This window comes from Castor canadensis, chromosome 1 (genome assembly GCF_047511655.1).
Source record: "Castor canadensis chromosome 1, mCasCan1.hap1v2, whole genome shotgun sequence".
In the NCBI taxonomy this organism is placed as follows: Eukaryota; Metazoa; Chordata; class Mammalia; order Rodentia; family Castoridae; genus Castor; species Castor canadensis.
The window spans coordinates 191,642,627-191,665,719 of NC_133386.1; the positions used below are offsets into that span (position 1 = coordinate 191,642,627).

At 34.8% G+C, this 23,093-nt stretch overlaps 1 protein-coding gene across 1 annotated transcript; it reads right to left on the reverse strand.

Annotated features, from left to right (window-relative positions):
- Positions 1-3,687: 3,687 nt before the first annotated feature.
- Positions 3,688-10,031, reverse strand: LOC109678810 (olfactory receptor 10AG1-like). Its single transcript, XM_074057341.1, has 2 exons — positions 9,983-10,031; positions 3,688-4,637 (listed from the first exon to the last, which is right to left on the reverse strand). The coding sequence occupies exons 1-2, from the start codon at positions 9,996-9,998 to the stop codon at positions 3,688-3,690; spliced, it is 966 nt and encodes a 321-aa protein (XP_073913442.1). The 5' UTR covers positions 9,999-10,031.
- Positions 10,032-23,093: the final 13,062 nt, after the last annotated feature.

Consider the following 23,093-nt stretch of genomic DNA (forward strand, 5'->3'; position numbering starts at 1 on the left):
TAACAATATGTCTTTGAGCTGGGTGTATCCAAAAGTTGGGATTTTTGTGATGTGAAATTGATTCTTCCACATATTCTTGAATGTATCATATGGCTTTAATTTCTGCAGCAATATAGCAAGTTGACTTCTGCACTAACAATATTCTGTTCATTTTACTTTTTTTTTAAGAGTACCTAGCTTTTGGTGATATTTCCACCATTTGAAAAAACATTGCTTCTCAAATAACCGACTTAACAATTCCTGTTAAATCACACGTATTCACAACACATAGGAGTTTATTCCATTTCTTCAAATTTATGTTTCATAAAGGGAAATTTATTCATTCAAATTACTTAATTTTCCAATGTAAGAACACATAATGGAAATTTGTCTGGTTTTTGTGGAAATAAGTATTATGGTCTTTAATAACATCTGGCTCATAGTGAATACTATTATTTTCTTGAATGAAAATGGTTAACAGATGTAAAAGTATTTGAAATGCAAAATTTGGACAGGTGATTATTGAAGTTGTTTGGCTTTCTGTTAGAATTATTCATGTATGTTTGTATGCACATATATTTGGGATAATTTCTTGGAATACTGCACATTTATTTCTGCTATTTTTAGTTTTATATACATATGTATGTAAAACATACACCGACGTGCACATATATATACGTGAAAGACTCATACTTTAGGCAAATAACCATAGTTTCGGAAGTATATCTTCTCTTATTTTCTTGTAATGACAATGTTTGCTTTGCAGATTCTCAAAATCACTTGTTACAGGTTACATACCTTTGTATTTCTAAGAAGTTCCCCATAGAACTTTGGTGATTCCATTTTTAAACAATGGTTATTTAATTTTTAATTAGTATGCTTTTATCATTTTCATTTGGGGTTGTACTCATTTGTGGCATAACTGTACTAAATAGGATTCTAAGATGGCAAACAAATTAGTGCTTCACCTATACATAAACTTCTAGTTATTTGATCAAAAATTAATCTAGACGTTATAAAATAATTTTGCATCTTAATTAAACTCTAACATCAATTGATATTAATTAGGGATATTATTTCTCTGTACTTCATTGAATCACACAAATACCTTAAATCTAGGTATAGTAAAAACAGTACAAAAATTAGAGACTCAGGTGAAAAATATGGAAGAAAGCAGACAATGTAGACTGCGGTTGGCATCTAGAAGCTAAGCTTGGCCCCCATTAGACATCCAACCAGGAAATTGGACTTCAGCATTATAACCTCTAGCAACTGGATTCTTCTAACAACCTAAATGAGCTGGAATTTATATTCTTCTCTAGAGACTCCAGACAAGTAGTTGGCCCAGCTGGCACCTAGATATTAGCCTTTGAAACCCAAAGTAGAGAAACCAAACATCATGTGCAGAATTAGGCCTACAAAAACTGTGGGAAGATAAATTTGTGTGATCTTGGCTTCTTGTTCAACATGGTACTCTCCAGATCAATCCATTTTCTTACAAATGACATAATTTCATTATTCTTGTGTTCTCTTAAGTACGTAAGTTTTTGACTATTTGTTATGCTACATCAAAAAAGACTTACAATAACTTAAAAGGAATTGAATTCATTCATTATCATTGAGCAAGTACAGTTCACTCACCCTCAACCCGCAAAAGCTCTTTTTCCCTGAGAATGCCTAGACACCTAGTTCTTTATTCTTAATTTAACTAAGATAAGTCAGTTTTCTGACATTCCTTGTAAGGTTTACAGTACTCTGGTGATGTTAGTCACTTTATTTATTGGGATTTCAGAACTGTTCTAATGGGTTTGACAACGTGGCTTAGTTAAATGACCAAAAGTGATTAGATACTTATTATCTTAGTCTTACAGATGTCCTTGTTTCTTGCATAATTCATAAGAATGTGATCCTTTATATGGGACAAAAGCAATCCCAGATTACCTTGGTACTGATTGTCTCTCAGGCCTCTCATGCAGGCTTCCCTTTTTGTCTTTATTGAACCACATTTTTTGCCTTTAAATAAAATTCTTTGTGAGTATACACTGTGTAGTTTGATGAATCCTTTCAAATAACCAACCACAGTAAACATTGCAGCCAATTATTTCCAATCAGGTTTATATTTTTGTGGATAGAAAAATCTTATTAATCAATGATCTGACAATTTCAGACATTCTCAATAGGATTGTATAGTGAATCAACATTTTTTCTTACATTTTGAGACAGTGGGAATTCCCTCAGTAGAGTTGTTCTAAACCATTGTCTCCAGTGGCTGAATAATATTATAGAGTAGAGATGTCCTTATATATTCTAACTCAGAGTGCATTCCCTTAGTTTTGAACTTTGCTTTGCATTTCTAGAAAAAAAAACTAAAATACTAAAAACATTCTGAAGCAAAAAATGTCTAATAATCTTAGTCATATGTTATTTCTTTGAAGAGACATTTCTTAGACTCAGTTTGTACAATAAGTTATGTGTTTTTTATTTTCATCAAAAGAAAGAAATACCAAATTTTTACAACACGGATGAAGCAATAGTAGCAGCAGCTTTTATAATGTGTCAGCTGTGATCTGGGAGGACACAGAATTAATTCCATATGGTTAAAATAAGAAAATATTGATGAGTGTTATTTTCATGGTGTATTGCTTTCCTAGGAATACTTTAATTACCCCAAATTGGGTGACTAAATCAACAGAAAATTAGCCTTTCATATTTGTCCAGGCCAGAGTCCAAAATCAGTATTGGTAGGGCCTCACTTTCTCCAAAAAGTTTATGAGATGACGACTCTTTCTCACCTCCAGCATTTGAGGCTCTTGACTTTGCTTGATTTGTGGCTGAATCACTCTAATGTTTACCTCCTTCTTCCCACCATGTTCTTCTCTGTTTCTCTGCTTTTTCCAAGGACAGTAACCACTGGACTTGGTGCCAAGACTAACCATGGTGATCTCATTTCAAAATCCTTAACTATCTAAAATAATAAAGACCATTTTTTTTGCAAATAAAGTTACATTTTCAACTGTTAGGTGGAGATATTTTTAGGGAGCATGACTCAACTCTCTACACATTCATATAGATATATTACAGTGAAATTCTAGATACTCTGAAAATTAAATACATATTACCCAAGTAAGATCATAAGTTGCCATGGGAGGCACTGAGTTTAGCAAAGAACAAAGAAGTCTAGTACTTTAGAGAAGAAACCACACTGACAATTTGTTCTTTCTAAAGGATATGAACACAGACAGTTAGAAATCAGAAGCTATAAAAAATAAAAGCTAAAATAAACAACTTATAGATTTCACCAGTTCCATCACCTTAACCGGTTCTTTTGTTTTCCTTAGGATGGTCAAACCATACTATCAGAGAAGGGCATGTAATACAACTAGAGGAAGATGAACAAGAAAGAAAATCCATCTGATAACATAAGCCCAATTAGTGATATCTTTGTGCTGCTCACACTGTCTCCCATATTAAGAGTTAATCATGACAAGCAAGACTGATTTTAAAAATGATATCTTCACAATTGGGTTAATTTATACTCTGACTACACAGAAGCTCCGAACAAAGCTCTGTAAAATGAAAGTTCCTTGACAAAACATGGAGTTTTACCATAATATTAATTATCTATTGACAGGAACATAAGAACAAAGGTAAATATGCTTTTCGGGCAAACCTATAAACAAATACATTTTGTAATTTTAGATATTTGCCTCATGCTACTAATTTTGTTTGTAGTTTTCTCAGTGACACAGTGATATCTTTGTTCCTCAGAGTATATGTAATGGGATTCAAAGTTGGGGTCAAAACGGTACAGAAAAGGGACAGCAGTTTTCCTATTCCTTCGGATTGATTTGTTTTGGGTTGTAAATAAGTGATGCTTGCTGATCCATAGAATAAGACTACAACTATCAGGTGAGATGAGCAAGTGGAGAAACCATTAGCCCTCCCTATGGCTGATGTCAATTTCAGAATATTGGAGATAAGTTTGCCATAGGAGACAGTGATCAACAGAAATGGAATCATAAGAAAAACTACCACTGCAACATACACTCCTATCTTATTTGCAAACGTGTCTCCACAAACAAGCATCAGTACTGGGCAAATATCACAGAAAAAGTGATTAATTCTGTTAGATCCACAGAAAGGCAAAGAGAAAATCTGGTATGTTTGCCCAATTACAATTGGAATTACACTGATCCAGCAGGCAGCCACCAGCTGTGTGCAGACCTTGTGGTTCGTGACTAGAGCATAGTGCAGAGGGTTACAGATGGCCACATAGCGGTCATAGGCCATCAGTGTCAGCAGGAGGCACTCCATGCCTCCCAGCATAAGGACAAAATACATTTGTGCAGCACAGGCAAAAAAAGAAATATTTCCTTTTTGGGTACAAAGGTCCACAAGCATTCTCGAGATAGTGATTGTTTCATAACAGATTTCCAGAAATGAAAAATTTCCAACGAAAAAATACATAGGTGTCTGAAGAGCAGGGTCAATGTTTGTTATTAGTATTATAATGCTGTTGCACATCAGAATAATCAAATATATGGATGAAAATATCCCAAAAAGTGTCCACTGGAGCTGGGGAGTATCAGAGAACCCCAAGAGGACAAATTCCATCATTGCAGTGCGGTTTGATTTTTCTGTTTTAATTTGCTGTCCAGCTGCTGATATGATAAAGTCATTATAATTAATTCATTCACTTTTTAAAACAATTTGTTTGGTTTTTACAAGTATTAGATACATTGCTGTATGTATTTGCTATTTTAAATTGTATCCAGCATTACCTCATTTGTGCAAGATGAGATTGGAACTTCAAAAGTGAACTGATATATATTAAAATGATGCCAAGAACTCAAATTTAACATAACTTAATAGACTTGACTTTACTTTTACCAAGATTACTGGGAAGTTCAGATTATTATGTACACCATATTGTGGAGAAATAACATTTTTCTCTTGAAAGTGAAATTTTACACAGACATTTTGTCTTGTTTCTGGGATCATTATTTTCTCTGTACACATGCACATCTCCATCTTCTTTGAATCTACACCTTTTCTGTTAAAGCTTTTATGTGCTTCTTATTCAAGACTTAAAGTCCCCTCTTATATTCCAGGGAGAATCATTTATTAAATCCATTCTTTTTGTGGTGAAATAAGTAGTTGTATTATTATTGCTCTATTTAATTTCCTTCACATATGCCAGATATGAAAAACAATGATCTCACAATGCTGTTCATTAAATCTTTCACTAACACCTATTATACAACATACTAAAATATGAATTAATATTTTAGTTAGTTAATAAATATGACCTTTTGCTCACACCATTTTCTCATTTCCTTTTGTATTTATGTGAGTTTCTCCTCCATCATGTAATTCCCTTGCAAGTGAACACAGTTCCCTTTTTTGTCCTCACATGATGAATGATAAAAATGCACCTTTAAGTAAATCTCACCAACTGTGCCTTACTCTTACCATGAATGTCTCCAGAGCAAATGAGTGTGATTAAAACTCCAGACAAAACAAGACAAATGTAATACAATTGCTTTTTATTTTTAACGCTAATATTAAAAAAGTCAAAACTACTTGATAATTCCAATTAAACTTTTAAAATTCTTGTTCTCCAACTTTTCAAAAGAAATACTTATATATTTGCTTATTAGCTGAAATCCATTACACCTGTGTACCATTCTAGCCACATCAGATGATGCTTTTCAATTAGTATATTGATACATAAAATGATTTGCTAAACAGTTCTGATATATTCCTTTGTATTCAATTTTAATATTTTTTGAAATATATATTGCTGTTTTATTATCACTATTTGATTTTATTCATCTAATTTATTTAATTTCATAATTTAGCAAGTTAAGTGATACATAATAGTAATGATCATATTTTCAGATAAAGATCTCAAAATTTCATACATTTATGCTTTATCAACTGAATCTTGATACTTAAATTTAGAGTTATACCTAAAGAAATAGTTTGACCTTATAATTACAGCTTACCTTTAGTGATTTGCATGAAATAATCTGGAAAGTACATGTACTTATTTTAACCAATAAACTTTATAGGCCCTCCTTTTTCTCAGAAAGTCACTTTAGTTCTACAACATTTTTTTCTTGCTTCAAACATCAACTGCTCTTAAGCAGGAAGAGTCCTGCACACCCTGGGGAACATCATCCCTTGTGTATCAATTTAATTTCTAGAAGATTGTTTCTGTTTCTAATGAGAAATATGAATTAATCAAATTTGTGAACTTTCATCACTGTGTGACATTTTCTCTAGCTCCTATTGTGTTATTTACCACTAGTCTTACATTGTTCCCATAATACATATTATTGTTACAATTGTATACATATATTTTGCCATTTATACAGCTTATTTAATTTTAGGGTATACACTTTTGCTCAAATTTTTGAATACACATTTCATGTATGTCTCACACACTTTCTTCTAACACATGGATATACTTGCAAATCTTAATAATTTGCCACAAGTTTTCTCAATCTCTATTCGTGTCATTAAAGCTATTTCTGCCTCCCCTACCTTGTACTTCATTCTGAATTGCATTTATTTCCCAACCAATTGAAAAGATCAGATGATTTTTCATTTTTATTTATTTGATATGATGGATTACATTGATCAATTTTAAATGTTAAACTAACTTTGCATATCAGGGATAAATCCTACTTGGTCATGGTGTATAATTCTACTTACACATACTGTGGTTAATTTGGCAGCTTTCCCAGAGTCTGGGTTTTATATTATTTGAGCTTGTAGTTATTTCTGCTGATATAATATAGAAAGAGAGCTCTAACATCAGGCTTCTCATAGACTTGGAGGCATATAAATAGGAGTTTGTTAGGTAGGGTCTGGGAGGACAGGGAGGTGACAATGTAAGAGTTAAGAAGAGTCTAGATGACACTTCTTCAAGAATTACTAACCCAGGTAGATGCAACCCTCTTTTGTCATCTACTGCTCTGTAAGTAGCTCTTTTTAAAACTTATTTAAAGCCCAGTGCCAGTGGCTCACTCTTGTAATCCTAGCTACTCAGGAGGCAGAAGTCAGAAAGATCATGGTTCAAAGACAGCCTGGGCAAATAGTTTAAAAGACACTACCTTGAAAAAAACCTATCACCAAAAATGGCTGGTGGAGTGGCTCAAACCCCAGTACTAAAAAACCCCAGTACTAAAAAAAAAAAAAGAATTTATTTTACCATTCATGTGTACTTGTGTGAGTCATTCGTATGACTGCTATGCCATCCCACTGTGGAGGCACACGACCCTTTAGATCTCTTAAAAAGAATAACTTTGGAAAGACGCTATACATCATTCTCATATTTATGTTTATAAACTCTTGGAATTGCTTGTATATGCGTTATGTAACAAAAGACTCAAGTTCTCTTTTCTTCACAGTTATTAAAATACTACTTTTTACACTATTGTGTAAATGTTAACTTTTCCGTATTCAAGTATATCCATCTGCAGTGTGTTGTTGGACACTCTACCATCTGTCATTTCCTACTTTATCTGTTGTTAAATTGCATCACTATTCTCAGTGTCTGCAACATTGCAGCATTAGTATGTGGTGTCCACTGGAATAGATCCTGCCAGTTTCCTATTCTTTAAGAGCCTCTTGACTTTAATGACTGGTATCATTTCCACAATGTGAGAAGGAAATTGCTTCTCAAAATTGATTTAACAATTCCTATAGTCACAAACAGGATTTTATGCTATTTCTCTAAATTCATAGTTCATATTGGTAAAATTTACATATGTTTAATATTTGAACAAGTTTTAAAAATTTGTTTACTTACTTCCTTTTACTCAAATTATTTTATAATATACTGGGCAGTTTCCCTGAATATTTGTATTGGAATTTTTCTTAACTATTTGATAATTTTTACCTATTTCTCAGAGTATTTTTGATGGCATGTTTGCTTTATTTGCTTTTACATGAAAATAAATGTGATTTAATTTATTGACTACAAAGAGTGTAATGATTTTATTAATTATTGACTAGTAATTTTACTGTAGATTCTATTTTCTCTAAATATTCATTATCATTTATAACAAATAGCTAGAATTACTTATTTTCTTTTTCTTTTTACATTTTAAAACATGTAACTTCATTCTCTTTTTTTTCCTTTATTGTTGTTCTGGGAGGAGGAACATTGTGACATTTACAAAAGTTCTTACAATGTATCAAATATATCATTTTTGAATTCCCCCCTCAACCATTCTCTTCAATTCTCATTATTTTACTGTGATTTTTACATGTAGAAACTATTTTCTCTAACAAAATAGTAACTAACATCAGTGAAAACATACTTTTTGGTCTCAATTACAGAAAGGCATATATCAATATAATACCACTTAATAAATTGTTATGTTTATCAGTACATATTACAGATATTCTCCTTATTGCCATCAGTAACTGCTCTACTCTATATAGATGAGTGAGTGTAAAAACCCTTCATCTTTTATTTAGTTTTCTATGTTCTTCATCTGTACTTAATCTTTTTTTGGCTATTTTTCAATGTGCATTTTTTATTATATTTTATTAGCATACATTAGTAGTAGAAGGGATTTTACTGTGATACTTTCATAAATGTGTACACTACATTTGGGTTGTTCACCCCCATACTATTTTCCTTTAACCTCCCTTCCTTCTCCCTCAATTTTAAATGGTGTTTGGTGGACTTCATTTTGCTATCTTCACATGGAACAGATTAATCACTCAAATTAGCCCTGCATTAATTACCAACCCAAATGTTTTTGAGATATTGGGAAAGGACAGTGTCTTAAGCTACAAGCTTTGAATTTAATTTGTTATGCAGCAAGAGGGAATTAGAACAAGGCACTTCAAAAAGTTTATGATACCAAATGCTTTACCTTTCTTCATATTGCTCACATAGATGTCAAATTATATCCTGTCAGTCTTCTGACTATTCTCTTTTCTGAAATGACTGTCTTTTTTTTGTGTGTTTTTCAGATGATCTTTTTTGGAAACTTGACACATTCTTATGCAATAAGAGAATGAGCTGATGGATACACTATGACTAGATATGAAGTAAATGTTTTGTAAATATTGTGATATTGTAAATATTAGGACAAATTAGGAACAGTAATAAAAGGCAAACAAGTCAAGAAAACTGTTTTCTACCATACCCTACATGATAAAAGTGGTATAGAAAAATAGATTGCACTCCTTCTAAATAATCCATTTTGAGTTAATTCAAATAAGGCCATGACTATCAGGTGATAGTTGTAGGCTGTACCACAAGTACAGAAGGCTATCAGAAGGCTATTGCCTAACTTGCAGCTGAGGACATTTTCAGGATGTTGATGACAATTTTTCTTTAAGAGACACTAATCAACAATAACGCAAACATGAGAAACACTACTGTGACTACACAGAACACGATCTTATTCACAAAATTGTCCTCACAGGCAAAGCCAAGTACTTTGGAGATGTCAGAGGATTAATGTTAGGCTCAAAAAAAGCCAAAGAGAAAATATGGCATACTTGCACAAGTTTGACTGGAATTTTGTTGATCCCATAGGCAGTTGCCAGCTGTGTAGTTCATAATTCGAGCATAGTGCAGAAGTTTACAGATGGCCACATAGTGGTCATAGGCCATCACTATCAGGAAGAAGCACTTGTGACTCCAAGCTTGACAAAGTACATTTATGTAGAACAGGAAAAGAAAGAAATCTCTTCTTTCTGGATGCAAAAGTTTGTAATCATTCTTTGTATGTGACTTATACAACAGTATTCATAAACAAGAAACTTCTAAGGAAAAAAGCACATGCAGGTCTGGAGAACAAGGTCAATTCTAGTTATCAGAATTGTGATACTATTGCCCATCACAGAGATTATTAAATATATCACCAAAAGTATCCATTGGCATTTGGAAATATCAGAAATCCACAAGAGAATGATTTTCATTTTCATAGTGATATTTGATTCTTTTAGTCTTAATTTGTTTTCCATCTGCAGATTGGTAAATTCATGATAGCTTTTAAAAAATAAAGATCAAGAAGGTGAAACAGGTCTTGCCCAGGGGTGGGTACCAGTGGGAGAAAGGAAGGTAAATGAGAGGGTGAAGGAGGGCAAATATGGTCAGTGTACTGTGTAAATATATATAAAAACAGAGTAATGAAACCAGTTCAAATTGTTCTAAGAAAGGGGGAGGGGGGATGAAAGAGAATTATGGGTGATTTGAATATAATTAAGATACATTGTAAACACATGTAAATGTTATAATGAATCTCCACCATACAGCTAATACATGATAATGATAAAGTTAATAAATATTTTTAAAAGATGGCTAGGTCATTCAATATTTTGAGCCATATTTTTGTCTTTATTTACTACACTGAATGCATGATTGAACTTCTATAACTTCTTAAGTTATTCTATCCATCAACTTCCCTTTTACTAGGAAATGAAGTTAGAAATTTAGCAATGACCTTGCATGCAATTAAAATCAACAAATAAATCCTGTTATATTTAATAGACCTGTGTTTTAATGATACAAATAATAACAAGTCATGCATATTTCTTACAGCTTATTCTGAATAAATAATATCTAATTATTAGGCTCTTTTATTTGGTGATCTGGAATTTTAACTTAGGGCTTCATGCTGGCTAGCAGATTCTGTCTTTGAACAGAATTATATAACTGACATTTTACAGTATGTAATATTAGTTTATTTTCTTTTCTGTGTAGGTAATCCTACTCAAATTTCTGTCAATAGAAAACCTTTCCCTTAATGCTTTTACTCCATGTTCAAAGTGAGTTTTGAGACCTCTTACTTATACCCCAGTTGCTATCTCTTTTATATATTCAAACCTTTGACACTGAAAGAGTAAATACATTCATGATTACTGTTCTGTTTTATGCCTCTCTTCCCCACTTATACTAAAAAGGAAAACATTAATCCCTACATGTTATTCAAAAAACTTCCTCAATAATACTCTCTTCCAGTATATGACAATTACTATCTTTAATACAGCCAACAAAATAACTTACCTATTGCTATATTTTTTCATATTTTCTCCTTATCTAAGTGAGACTCTATAAAGTCTTTGTTATATTATTTCCATGCAGACAAATCCAACTTTTTCTTAGGCTATACAAGATAATTTTTTTTTTCATTACTGGGTCTTGAATTCAGGGCTTATACCTTGAGCCACTTCACCAGCACTATTTTGTGAAGGGTTTTTTTGAGATAGGGTCTTGCAAACTATTTTGCTCAGGCTGGCTTCAAACCGCCATCCTCCTGATCTCTGCTTCCTGAGTAGCTATAGCTAGGATTACAGGCGTGAGCCACCAGTGCCCGGCTTACAATAAACTTTGATTAAAACCAATTATTAGTTTTACTAGCCATGCCCATAATCATAGCATATGATTGGGAGTGAATAAGAACACAGTTGTCTTGTGTCACTTGATATTACTGTCCACAAGTATCAAGAATTCAACTCTACTTTGAAAATATTATTCTATTTCTTTTTCTGAGATGTGTTAAATATTCTTTATTTGATACAACACATAAACAACACTAAATGCCTTTCAATAAGTAAAAGTCAGGATTTTAAATGCAGGGAATTCTATTTAAATTGGTGGTAGCCAAGACCCAAAATATAGACATTGCTTCCTTATCTTCAGTATTGCCTGTAATAAGCCAATGATCACAAACAGAAACACAGGCAAATTTGAGTGGTTTTGAGACAGTGAAGGGATTTTCCAGTATTTAAACACATTCACATAAAAGTTACATAACACTAAGTATTAAACCAGTCCTCACCAGGTTTTGTGGGATGTCAATCCCCAACTTTGTGAAATGCTGAACATTACTAATTAAGTCCCAATCACCTTTAGAGAGGAAAGCATTGACAATAGTTACTTAATTGGGATTATTTTTTAAAAGACCGTATTCACTTAACTGCAAGCCAATTTTACTTAATTCATGACTGTTCAACAAAATATTCTGTCAATCAGTCATTCATGAGATGAGATCAATTAAATTATGGTACACATAAAAAAGCCGTAAGACATTTCTATTTTGTAATAAATAAAGCAGTGGCTATTACTCATTAGTAGATTTTTTTTGAGATAAGCCATCAAGTCTTCCCTTTCTCCCTTCTTCTTAAAGCCAGAAAAGATCATTTTTGTTCCAGAGATGTACGTTTTGGGATTAGTGTATCCTCTTCCAAAGTGATGCCTTTAGCATCAGTGCAAGAGAATCTAGTCCAGCCTGCAAGAGTAGTTTGGTACTGGTGAGAGGGGAGAGGTGGCAGGGAAAGGGTGTAGGATGGTGAATATGGTGCAAATACTGTGTACACATGTATGCAAATGGAAAAATGATGCCTATTCAAACTATTCCAGATATAGGGTGAGAAATAAAGGAGAATGTTGGGGGAGTGAGTTCAGGTATGATGAATTTGATATGTTATAAGAACCTTTGTAAATGCCACACTGTGGCCTTACCCACCACCACAACAAAAAATATTGAAGAATTTATAAATCCATATATGATTGAGTTCATGTAAAAATAGTGGGTGTTAAAATATACCATAATTATAAAATGGTCCATTTCATTTTTTAAAAATTTTACTTATTTTGGGGGCACAGATTTTATGTGCATACAGATTTGTGATATTTACATATATCTACTGAATTAAACCTTTTACCTCTATGTATGCTTTTCCTATCATATCTCACTAATCATTTTGACTATGCTGGCCATAAACTGCATTCCTTTCAATCTCAGCCTTAGTTGCAGAAATTACAGGGATGAGCCACCATGCACAGCCAATGTTTTATACATTTAAAGGTTTCTTATTTTTATTGCTAACTCATTAATACTTTTGTGAGCACAGAAGATACTCTGGCAAATATTAAAACTTTAAATGTTGTGAACATTTTCTCTGAGATGGACTATGTTAGTAAACACTTTAAGTGCACTAAAAGCAATGTACTTCTGCAGTTGTATATAATGTTCTCCAGGTTACTTTATCAGTTCAATGGTGCTTTTTCAGTGTTCCACAGATGAATGAAACTTGAACATGAAGATTACCTAATATGATTTTCTTTTTCTTTTTTTGCCGTGTGTCTGCAGCTTCTTTCATTGTTATGCTGGTTGGGGGTACATTGCGACATTTACAAAGGTTTTTTTTTAATGTTTATTCATTTATTCATATGTGCATACATTGTTTGGGCCATCTCTTCCCCCTGCCCCAACCCCCTCCCCCTCCATCCCATGCCCTCACTTTCAGGCAGAACTTTTTCCTCCCTCTTCTTTTCCAATTTTGTTGAAGAGAAGACATAAGCAATAATAAGAAAGACAGTTTTTTGCTAACTTGAGATAAAGATGGCTATACAGAGAGATTCCTAACATTAATTCCATGTACATGTGTATTACAACCTGAATTGGTTCATCTCTGCCAGACCTAATCACTACTTCCCAGTTACCTTCCCATAGTGGCCTCCATCAGTTTAAGATTATTTCATTAGCTCCTCTACAGGGCACACCAAACACTTTCAAGTTTTAGGTTTCCTTCCCTTTTCCTATGCTTTCTCCTCCTGTATGCATTCTTCTCTTAGCATGTGACCCATGTCCAATAATATTACTGCAATTGTTTTATGTCCAAAGTCCACATGAGGGAGAATATATGATTTTTGGCCTTCTGAGCCTGGCTATCTTCACTTAAGATGATGATCTCCAGTTCCATCCATTTTCTTGCAAATGACAAAATTTCATTCTTCTTTGTGGCTGAATAAAATTCTTTTGTGTATAAATACTACATTTTCTTAATCTGTTGGTCAGTGGTGGGGCACCTTGCCTCTTTCCATAATTTGGCTATTGTGAATAGTGCTGCAATAAACATGGGTACGACGATAGCTATTCTAACAGGAGTGAGGTGGAATTTTAGTGTGGTTTTGATTTGCATTTCCTTTCTGGTCAAGGATGATAACTATTCTTTCATGTGTTTTTTGGCCATTTGGGTTTCTTCCTTTGAAAAAGTTCTGTTTAGTTCAGTTGCCCACTTTTTTATTAGTTCATTGATTAGGGGGAATTTAGATTTTGAACTCCCTGTATATTCTACTTATCAGTCCTTTGTCTGATGTGTAGCTGGAAAATATTTTCTCCTACTCTGTGTGTGGTCTGCTTTGTTTAGAAAGCATTTTTTTTTTGTTGTGCAGAATCTTTTTAATTTCATGTAGTCTCATTTATCTATTCTTTCTCTTAGTTGCTGGGTTCCTGGAGTTCTATTGAAGAAGTACTTCCCTATACCTATTGCTTCAAGAGTATTCCCTGCTCTTTCCTGTACTAACTTTAGAGTTTTGTGCCTGATATTAAAGTCCTTAATCTACCTTGATATGATACTAGTGCAGGGTGATAAAAATGGATCAAGTTTCAGTTTTCTGCAGGCAGATAACCACTTTTCCCAACAACATTTGTTGAAGAGGCTGCTTATTCTCCATCATATGTTTTTGGTGCCTCTGTCAAAAATAAGGTATACATAGCTGTATAGATTCATATCTGGGTCCTCCATTCTGTTCCACTGGCCTTCACATCTGTCTTTGTGCCAGTACCATGCTTTTTTTTTCATTGCTATGGTTCTGTAATATAGTTTGAAGTAAAGTATTGTGATACCTCCAACGTTGATCTTTTTACTGAGTATAGACTTGGCTATTCATGGTCTCTTGTGTTTCCAAATGAACTTCTGGGTACTTTTTTCAATCTCTGTGATGAACGTCATTTGGATTTTAATGGGATTTGCATTGAACATGTAAACTTTTTTTTTTCATTTTTCTTTTATTATTCATATGTGCATACAAGGCTTGGTTCATTTCTCCCCCCTGCCCCCACCCCCTCCCTTACCACCGACTCCACCCCCTCCCGCCCCCCCCTCAATACCCAGCAGAAACTATTTTGCCCTTATCTCTAATTTTGTTGTAGAGAGAGTATAAGCAATAATAGGAAGGAACAAGGGGTTTTGCTGGTTGAGATAAGGATAGCTATACAGGGCATTGACTCACATTGATTTCCTGTGCATGGGTGTTACCTTCTAGGTTAATTCTTTTTGATCTAACCTTTTCTCTAGTACCTGTTCCCCTTTTCCTATTGGCCTCAGTTGCTTTAAGGTATCTGCTTTAGTTTCTCTGCATTAAGGGCAACAAATGCTAGCTAGTTTTTTAGGTGTCTTACCTATCCTCACCCCTCCCTTGTGGGAGCACATCTTTCCATGTGATCTCCATGTACTGTAGTCTTCCTTGATCTCTTTCTTCAGGGGTTTGTAGTTCTCCTTGTAGAGGTCATTCACATCTTTGTTAAGTTTACTCCTAGGTACTTGATTTTTTTTTTTTGAGGCTATTGTAAATGGAATTGTTTCCATATATCCTTTCTCAATTTGTTCATTGTTGGCATATAGAAAAGCTAATGAATTTTGTAAGTTGATTTTGTATCCTGGCACATTGCTGAAGCTATTTATGATATCTGAGTTTTGGGGTAGAGTTTTTTTGGTCTTTGAGTATAGGATCATGTCATCTGCAAACAGGGATACTGTGACAGTTTCTTTACCTATTTCTATACCTTTTATTACTGCTTCTTGCCTTATTGCTCCTGCTAGGAATTCCAGTACTATGTTCAATAGGAGTGGAGAGAGTGGGCACCCTTGTCTCATTCCTGATTTTAGAGGAAATCATTTCAGTTTTTCTCCATTATGTATGATGTTGGGTATAAGTTTGTCATTTATAGCCTTTATAATGTTGAGATACATTCCTTCTATTCCTAGTTTTCTTAGGATTTTATTATGAAGTGGTGATGAAGCTTATCAAAGGCCTTTTCTGCATCTATTGAGATGATCAAGTGGTTTTTGTGTGTGCTTCGATTAATGTGCCATATTACATTTATAGTTTTGTGTATATTGAACCACCCCTGTATCCCTCGGATGAAGCCGACTGGTCGTGGTGAATGATCTTTCTGATATGTTGTTGAATTCGGTTTGCCATTATATTACTGTGGATTTTTGCATTGATGTTGATTAAGGAGATTGGCCTATAGTTCTCCTTTTTGGAGGTGTCTTTGGTTTTGGGATGAGTGTAATACTGGCTGCATAGAATGAGTTAGGCAGTGTTCCTTCCCCTTCTATTTCATGGAAAAGTTTAAGGAGAGTTGGCATTATTTCTTCCTTAAAAGTCTGTTAGAATTCAGCAGAGAATCCATCAGGTCTTGGACTTTTCTATTTTGGGAGACTATTGCTGCTTCAATTTCATTTTGCATTATAGATCTATGTGGGTAGTTAAAATACTCTTGGTTCTGTTTTGGATAGTCATAAATATCTAGAAATTTGTCCATTTCTTCAAGATTTTCAAATTTACTGGAATATTGGTTCTCGAAGTAGTCTCTGATAATTCCCTGGATTTCCTTGGTGTTTGTTGTTATCATCCATTTTTGCATTTCTGATTTTACTGATTTGGGTCTTTTCCTTCTTCATTTTACTTATTTTTGCCAGGGATTTGTCAATCTGCTTTATTTTTTTCAAAGAACTACCTTTTTTGTTGATTCTTTGTAATATTTTTTGGGGGGGGGCGCTCATTAATTTTGACTCTTATTTTTATGTTTTTTTTCCCCCTTCTGCTTGATTTGGGTTTTATTTTTTCTTATTTATCTAGGAATTTGATATGTAGCATTAGATCATTTATTTAAGATCTTTCTGTCCTTTTAATATATGTGCTCATGGCTATAAACTTTCCTCTTAGGACTGCCTTTGCTGTGTCCCATAGGTTCTGGTAGGTTGTGTTTTCATTTCCATTAACTTCCAGGAACCTTTAACTTCCTCTTTTATTTCATCAATGACCCACTGATCATTGAGCAATGTGTTATTCATTGTTTCTGTATTTTCTGCTGTTGTTTTTGTTGTACAGTTCTAGTCTTAATGCATTGTAATCAGATAAAATGCATGGGATTATTTCTATTTTTTTTATATTTGTGAGGCTTGCTTTGTGCTCTAAGATATGATCAACTTTGGAGATTGTTGCATGGGCTGCTGAGAAGAATGTATATTGTGTGTATTTTGGATGGAATATTCTGTAGACTTTAGCTAGGTCTGTTTGATCTATGGTGTGGTTTAGTTCTAGAATTTCTTTCTTGATTTTTTGTTTCAATGACCTATCTATTGGTGATGGGGAGGGCGTTAATGTCTCTCACTACCACTGTGTTGGAGTCTATATGTACTTTTAAGTCCTTTAAATTATGTTTGATGAAATTGGGTGCACTGGCATTTGGTGCATATAGGCTGATAATTGTTACTTACTTTTCATGTATTTCCCCTTTCATTAGTATGAAGTCTCTTTCTTTACCTCACTTGATCAATGTAAATTTTAATTCTACTTTGTCTGAGATAAGTATTGCTACTCCTGCCTGTTTTCTGTGTCCATTGGCTTGGTAACTCCTATTCCTGCTTTTCATTCTAAGCCAGTGTTTGTTCTGTCAATGTGATGGGTCTCCTGTACACAACAGATTGTTGGATCTTTCTTTTTATCCCAGTTTACTGAATGGTGTCTAGGGAAGTTGAGTCTGCTGACATTCATTGTTACTATTCATAGTTATGTGGTGATTCTTGCCATTTAGTTGTTTTTGTTGTTTAAGGATTTGATTGTGTGCAGCTTAATCATTGCTACTCTGTGATTCCTTGTCTTTTGTTATGTGGTTTGATATTGATCATCCACTTGTGGTTTTGTTTGCTTTCATCTTCTGTGTGCAGAATTCCTTGGAGAAACTTCTGTAGTGGAGGCTTGGTGGTCATATATTGTTTTAGCTGCCGCTTATCTTGAAAGATTTTTATTGCTCCATCTATTTTGAATGATAGTTTTGCTGTGTAGTGTATCCTAGGGTTGAAGTTACTTTGATTCAATTCCTAAATTACCTCACTCCATGCCCTTCTTGCTTTTAAGATTTCTGTTGAGAAATCTCCTGTGATTTTGATGGGTTTACCTTGATATGTTTTTTGTTTTTCTATTACAATTTACAATATTCTTTCTCCATTCTCTGTGCCTGTTGTTGTAATGATGATATGCCACAAGTCTGTTTGGCATCCTGGAGGCTTCTTGTACCTCTATGGGCAAAACTTTCTTGAGATTTGGGGATTTTTCTGTTACCACTTTTTTGAATATATTATGAATCCTTTTTGCTTGGACTTCTTCTCCTTCAATGCCCATGATTTTCAGGTTTGGTCTTTTGATGAACTCAGTGAGTTCTTGCATATTTCTTTCACAGCTCTTGAGTTGTTTGACTAGCACTTCTTTAATTTTTCCTTCAATTTTTATTTTATCTTTGAGTTCTGAATTTCTGTCTTCCACTTGTTCTACTCTGCTTGAATGGCCTGCCACTCTGTTTTGTGTTTTTGTTTGATTATTTTTTCTGAGGTTGTCCATATCTTGGGTCACTTCTTCTTTAATATTTTTTATTTTCATCTTTAATTCATGTGTTTCTCTATTTATGGTCTTTACTGTTTCATTTTTGTGTTCACTTAGAGCTCCTCTGATTTCATTGATGTATTTCTGTGTCTTCTCATATTTCTTTATTTTTAGAGTCTTGAAATTTCTTTAGTGCATCTGTACACATTTGGTTAACTATGTCTAGTGTCTTCTCCATGAAATTCTCAGTGATTTCTTGCAAGATTTCTTCTTTAAAGGTGTTTTTGTGGGCATCACTGGGTTCCTTAGTGTCATATACCATTGTTTTGATGGGGTCAGGAACTAGGTATCTGTTTTGTTCATTTCCCTCTGAATCCTGTTTTAAATTACTGTTTTGAAGTGAGTGGTTTCCATTCCTTCTTCTTCTTCCCAGTGTTCCACATGGTACTATGCAGCTAGTTGGTGATTATAGTTACCTGTTTTCCTTCCCTTGATTTAATTTTTTTTAATTTTATTATTCATATGTGCATACAAGGCTTGGGTCATTTCTCCCCACTGCCCCCACCCCCTCCCTTACCACTCACTCCACCCCCTCCCTCTCCCTCCCACCCCCTCCCTTACCACTCACTCCACCCCCTCCCTCTCCCTCCCACCCCCTCAATACCCAGCAGAAACTATTTTGCCCTTATTTCTAATTTTGTTGTAGAGAGAGTATAAGCAATAATAAGAAGGACCAAGGGTTTTTGCTGGTTGAGATAAGGATAGCTATACAGGGCATTGACCCACATTGACTTCCTGTGTGTGTGTGTTGTAGGTTAATTCTTTTTGATCTAACTTTTTCTCTAGTTCCTGGTCCTCTTTTCCTATTGGCCTCAGTTGCTTTTAAGGTATCTGCTTTAGTTTCTCTGCGTTAAGGGCAACAAATGTTAGCTAGCTTTTTAGGTGTCTTACCTATCCTCACCCCTCCCTGGAATGTAAACTAGTACAACCACTATGGAAAAAAATTTGGAGGCTACTTAAAATGCTAGACGTTGATCTACCAATTGATCCAGCAATACCACTCTTGGGGATATACCCAAAAGACTGTGACACAGGTTACTCCACAGGCACCTGCACATCCATGTTTATTACAGCACTATTCACAATAGCCAAGTTATGGAAACAGCCAAGATGCCCCACCACTGACAAATAGATTAAGAAAATGTGGTATCTATACACAATGGAATTTTATGCAGCCATGAAGAAGAACAAAATGTTATCATTCACTGGTAAATGGATGGAATTGGAGAACATCATTTTGAGTGAGGTTAGCCTGGTCTAAAAGACCAAAAATCATATGTTCTTCCTCATATGTGGACATTAGATCAAGGGCAAACACAACAATGGGATTGGACTTTGATTTAATTTTTGTGTTACAGATGTCTTGGTTGGTAGCTTCTTTGTTCTGCTATTTCTGTCCCTGGTCTGGAGTTGCAGTTTAGCAAAAACTAATTAATTCACAGGTTCAATACCTGATCAGTTGTTTATGTATTATATAGAAGTCTCCTTGGTGGTAATATCTATGTCAGTGGAAGTTAGGGGGTTAACATTTGTCAGACTAGCCATAGAAATTTGGAGAGTTAGTTAGGGTGAGTAAGGGAAGTGGTGTGGGGGCTGCTAGTTTTAGTGGTCCTTGTGTGTGTTTGGGTGTATTTCTGTTGTAGTGTAGGGTGATTGTGTCAGGGATTACAAGGTGTTGGTGTTGTGTAAAGTTGGTATAGTAGGTTGGTCAGCAGGTGGTAAGTGTATAGGAGGGAGGAGTAGTCTGTTGACAGGTTGGAGAGAATGGGAGAGGAAGGTGGGTGCAAGAGGAGAGAGTGTATGAGGAGCAGAAAGAGTAGTGGGCAGGATAGCAATGGATTTTACCACAGGAGAAGGAAGGAGATTGAAGGCAGTGAGAGTAGGAATGAGAAGATGGTGATAGTAAAATTGATAATATAGAAAGAAAAAAAGGAAATAGGATTAAAAATAAAAATAAAAAACCCACAGTAATAAAACAAATGAACAAGAACTGGAAAAAAAACATAAAAAAACCCACCTGGTTCAGGAATAATAGAATTCCAGTCTTAGTTTAAGTTCTGAAGTTATTCCTCCAGCACATTCACTCCTGATATTGGCATATAAACAGAAGCTTTGATGTGGTCAAACCAAGTAATTGGCTTGTGAGTAGTGTTTTGTTCTTCTGTCTACAAGTTTAATTGAAATTGTGAGGTGAGGTAACTTTCTCAGATCATGCAGGGTAGTCAGAGCTATTGTTTTCCTCAGCTAGTAGCTGTGTTATTCTTCAGCTGCAGCTGTTTTGTCAGCTCCTCTCCCAGTGAGGTGGGGCATTTCAATTTTGAGTGCTGCCCTCTGGTTCAGGAGATAAGCTCTGCATTCCACTACCTGCCCTCCTTTGGGATGTGGCTTATTGCTGTGTTTGTTTACTGAGAGTTGAGCACTGGGGGGTTATTTCTTTGCCCCACCCCCTTTCTCTGGGGCAGGTTCAATATGCAAACCACCCCACCACCCCCTCTGCTTCTGTGCTAGATTGCAGTCCACTGTTTGTTTTTCAGTTTTGTGGGGCAGTTCAATTTTGGGTGTTGCTCTCTGCTTCAGTAGATCAGCTCTGTAATCCACTACAGCCCTGCTTCGGGGAGTAGCTTACTGCCAACCTGCTGTCAGCCTTTGCTGCCTTTCCTGTGTTTATTTACTGATAGTTTGGGGCTGAGTTTAGCTCCTTGCCCCTCCTTCTTTCTCTGGTGCAATTTCAGAGTTCCACCAACCACCCTCCAACCTGCTGTCTGCATTTGATTATAGTTTGCTTTTATTCAGTTTTGTTGGAAGGGGGGCGGGATCAGTCTGCCCAGGGACTGTGCTAGTTTAGTTTATGTTATCAGGGGTGGATAGGTGATTCCTGCCTGATGTGTGTGGTGCTCATTTGTTTGTTCTGTCAATTGATGCACAGGATGATTTGGAGCCAGCAGGTGGGGGGGGAGGAGTGAGTGGTAGCAGTGGGAAATGGGGCCAAATTTTGTCAGTGTAACATGGCATGGGGAGGCTTTCCATAGGCTAGGGCTTCATTACACCAAAGTTTGATTCTTGTAGATACGTTATTTCAGCTTGATGGAGGAAGGAGAAGAGAAGGAAAGAAAGAAGTAAGGAAGAAGAAAAAAAATTACTGTGGGGAAGAAGGGTTTCCCTAGGGCTGGTTACATATCTCTGTTTTTGCAGTGTTTAGTGGGCTTCTTGATATATCTTCAGTTTAATTTCCTTTCCCCTTCACACCTCCTGTTGATTACTCCAGACAAGAACATCTCCCTTTCACATCCATGTCCTATTACTATTATTATTATCATCATCATAAACATCATTTTAGATCTAATTTCTAAAAATGACTAAGTACATGTGATACTTGGCTTTTTGAGCTTGTCTTTTGTTTTCTAAGAATTTCACCATCAATTTGCTAGTCATGTTTTTTAAATTTTTATTTTGTATATTTTTATAATTTCCTTCTCATTTTTGAGAAAACATTCTCATTTTTGTATAATTGTATACAAAAATCTAGTTTGGTCAAAAATTTTATAATAACCAGGATTGAGTAATAAAATTTGATTAATGCAGATCTCTCATTGGAAAATATTTAAGACAGAAAGTAATAGAGCAACCTCTTTATAGGTTTAAAGAGACAATAGCCTGTAGCTATAAAATGATTTATCTAATGAAGTTTTTCTATAAAACACAGACAAATTTGCAAAGAAAAATAAGGGATCAACAGAAGAAAACCAATAGACAAAGTTAAGAAAATGTTCCAGCTAATTCCTAATCCGTTAATGAGTATACTGAATGGTGAGTAACTAAAAATATTACAATTAAAGCAAAAACAGATTATAAAGCAAAACACAAATATCTATCCTCTACACCAGACAAACTTTAGATCTAGGGCAAATACAGCAATGTTGTAGGACTTAGGTTACATTACAAGGGGAGAACATATACAGGAGCTACAGGGTTAGATATAAAACCCAAAACATGAAGCATTTGATGTCCCACTCCAGAGCAATTAATACAGAAACCTTAAAATGACAGAGGTCAACACAAGAGGATGAGGAACCAGTGTAGAGATCAGTTAGAGATAAATTAACTTGGGTTGTAACACGCTTGTGCCTGGAAGCAATGCTAGGAATCTCTCTGTATAGCCATCCTTATCTCAACTAGCAAAAATTCTATGTCTTTCTTATTATTGCTTATTTGTACTCCTCAATGAAACTGGAGAAAAGCGCAGAACAGATTCTGCCGGGAAGGGATGGGGGAGGGGGGGAGAAGGTGGATGTGGGAGCTGGAGGGAGAATTGACCCAAACAATGTATGCATGTGTGAATAAGTGAATAATAATAAAAAAAGGACCCCTGCCCCCTCAAAAAGTAAATGTTTTAGGAATAAAAAAAAATATGAATAGAAAAACTTTAACACAAAAATCATAGATGTATAAAGCTGGAGTTACTATAGTAACGTCAGAAAACATGATATGTATCACCAGGATAAACATACGTATATCATTAATAGGAAAAAAACAGCTAATTGGAAGAAAAATCCTATACATTTTATTTACCCATTTGAGAGAAATGGGAAAAAGTAAAATGCATGTAATGTGGTTGGTTTCT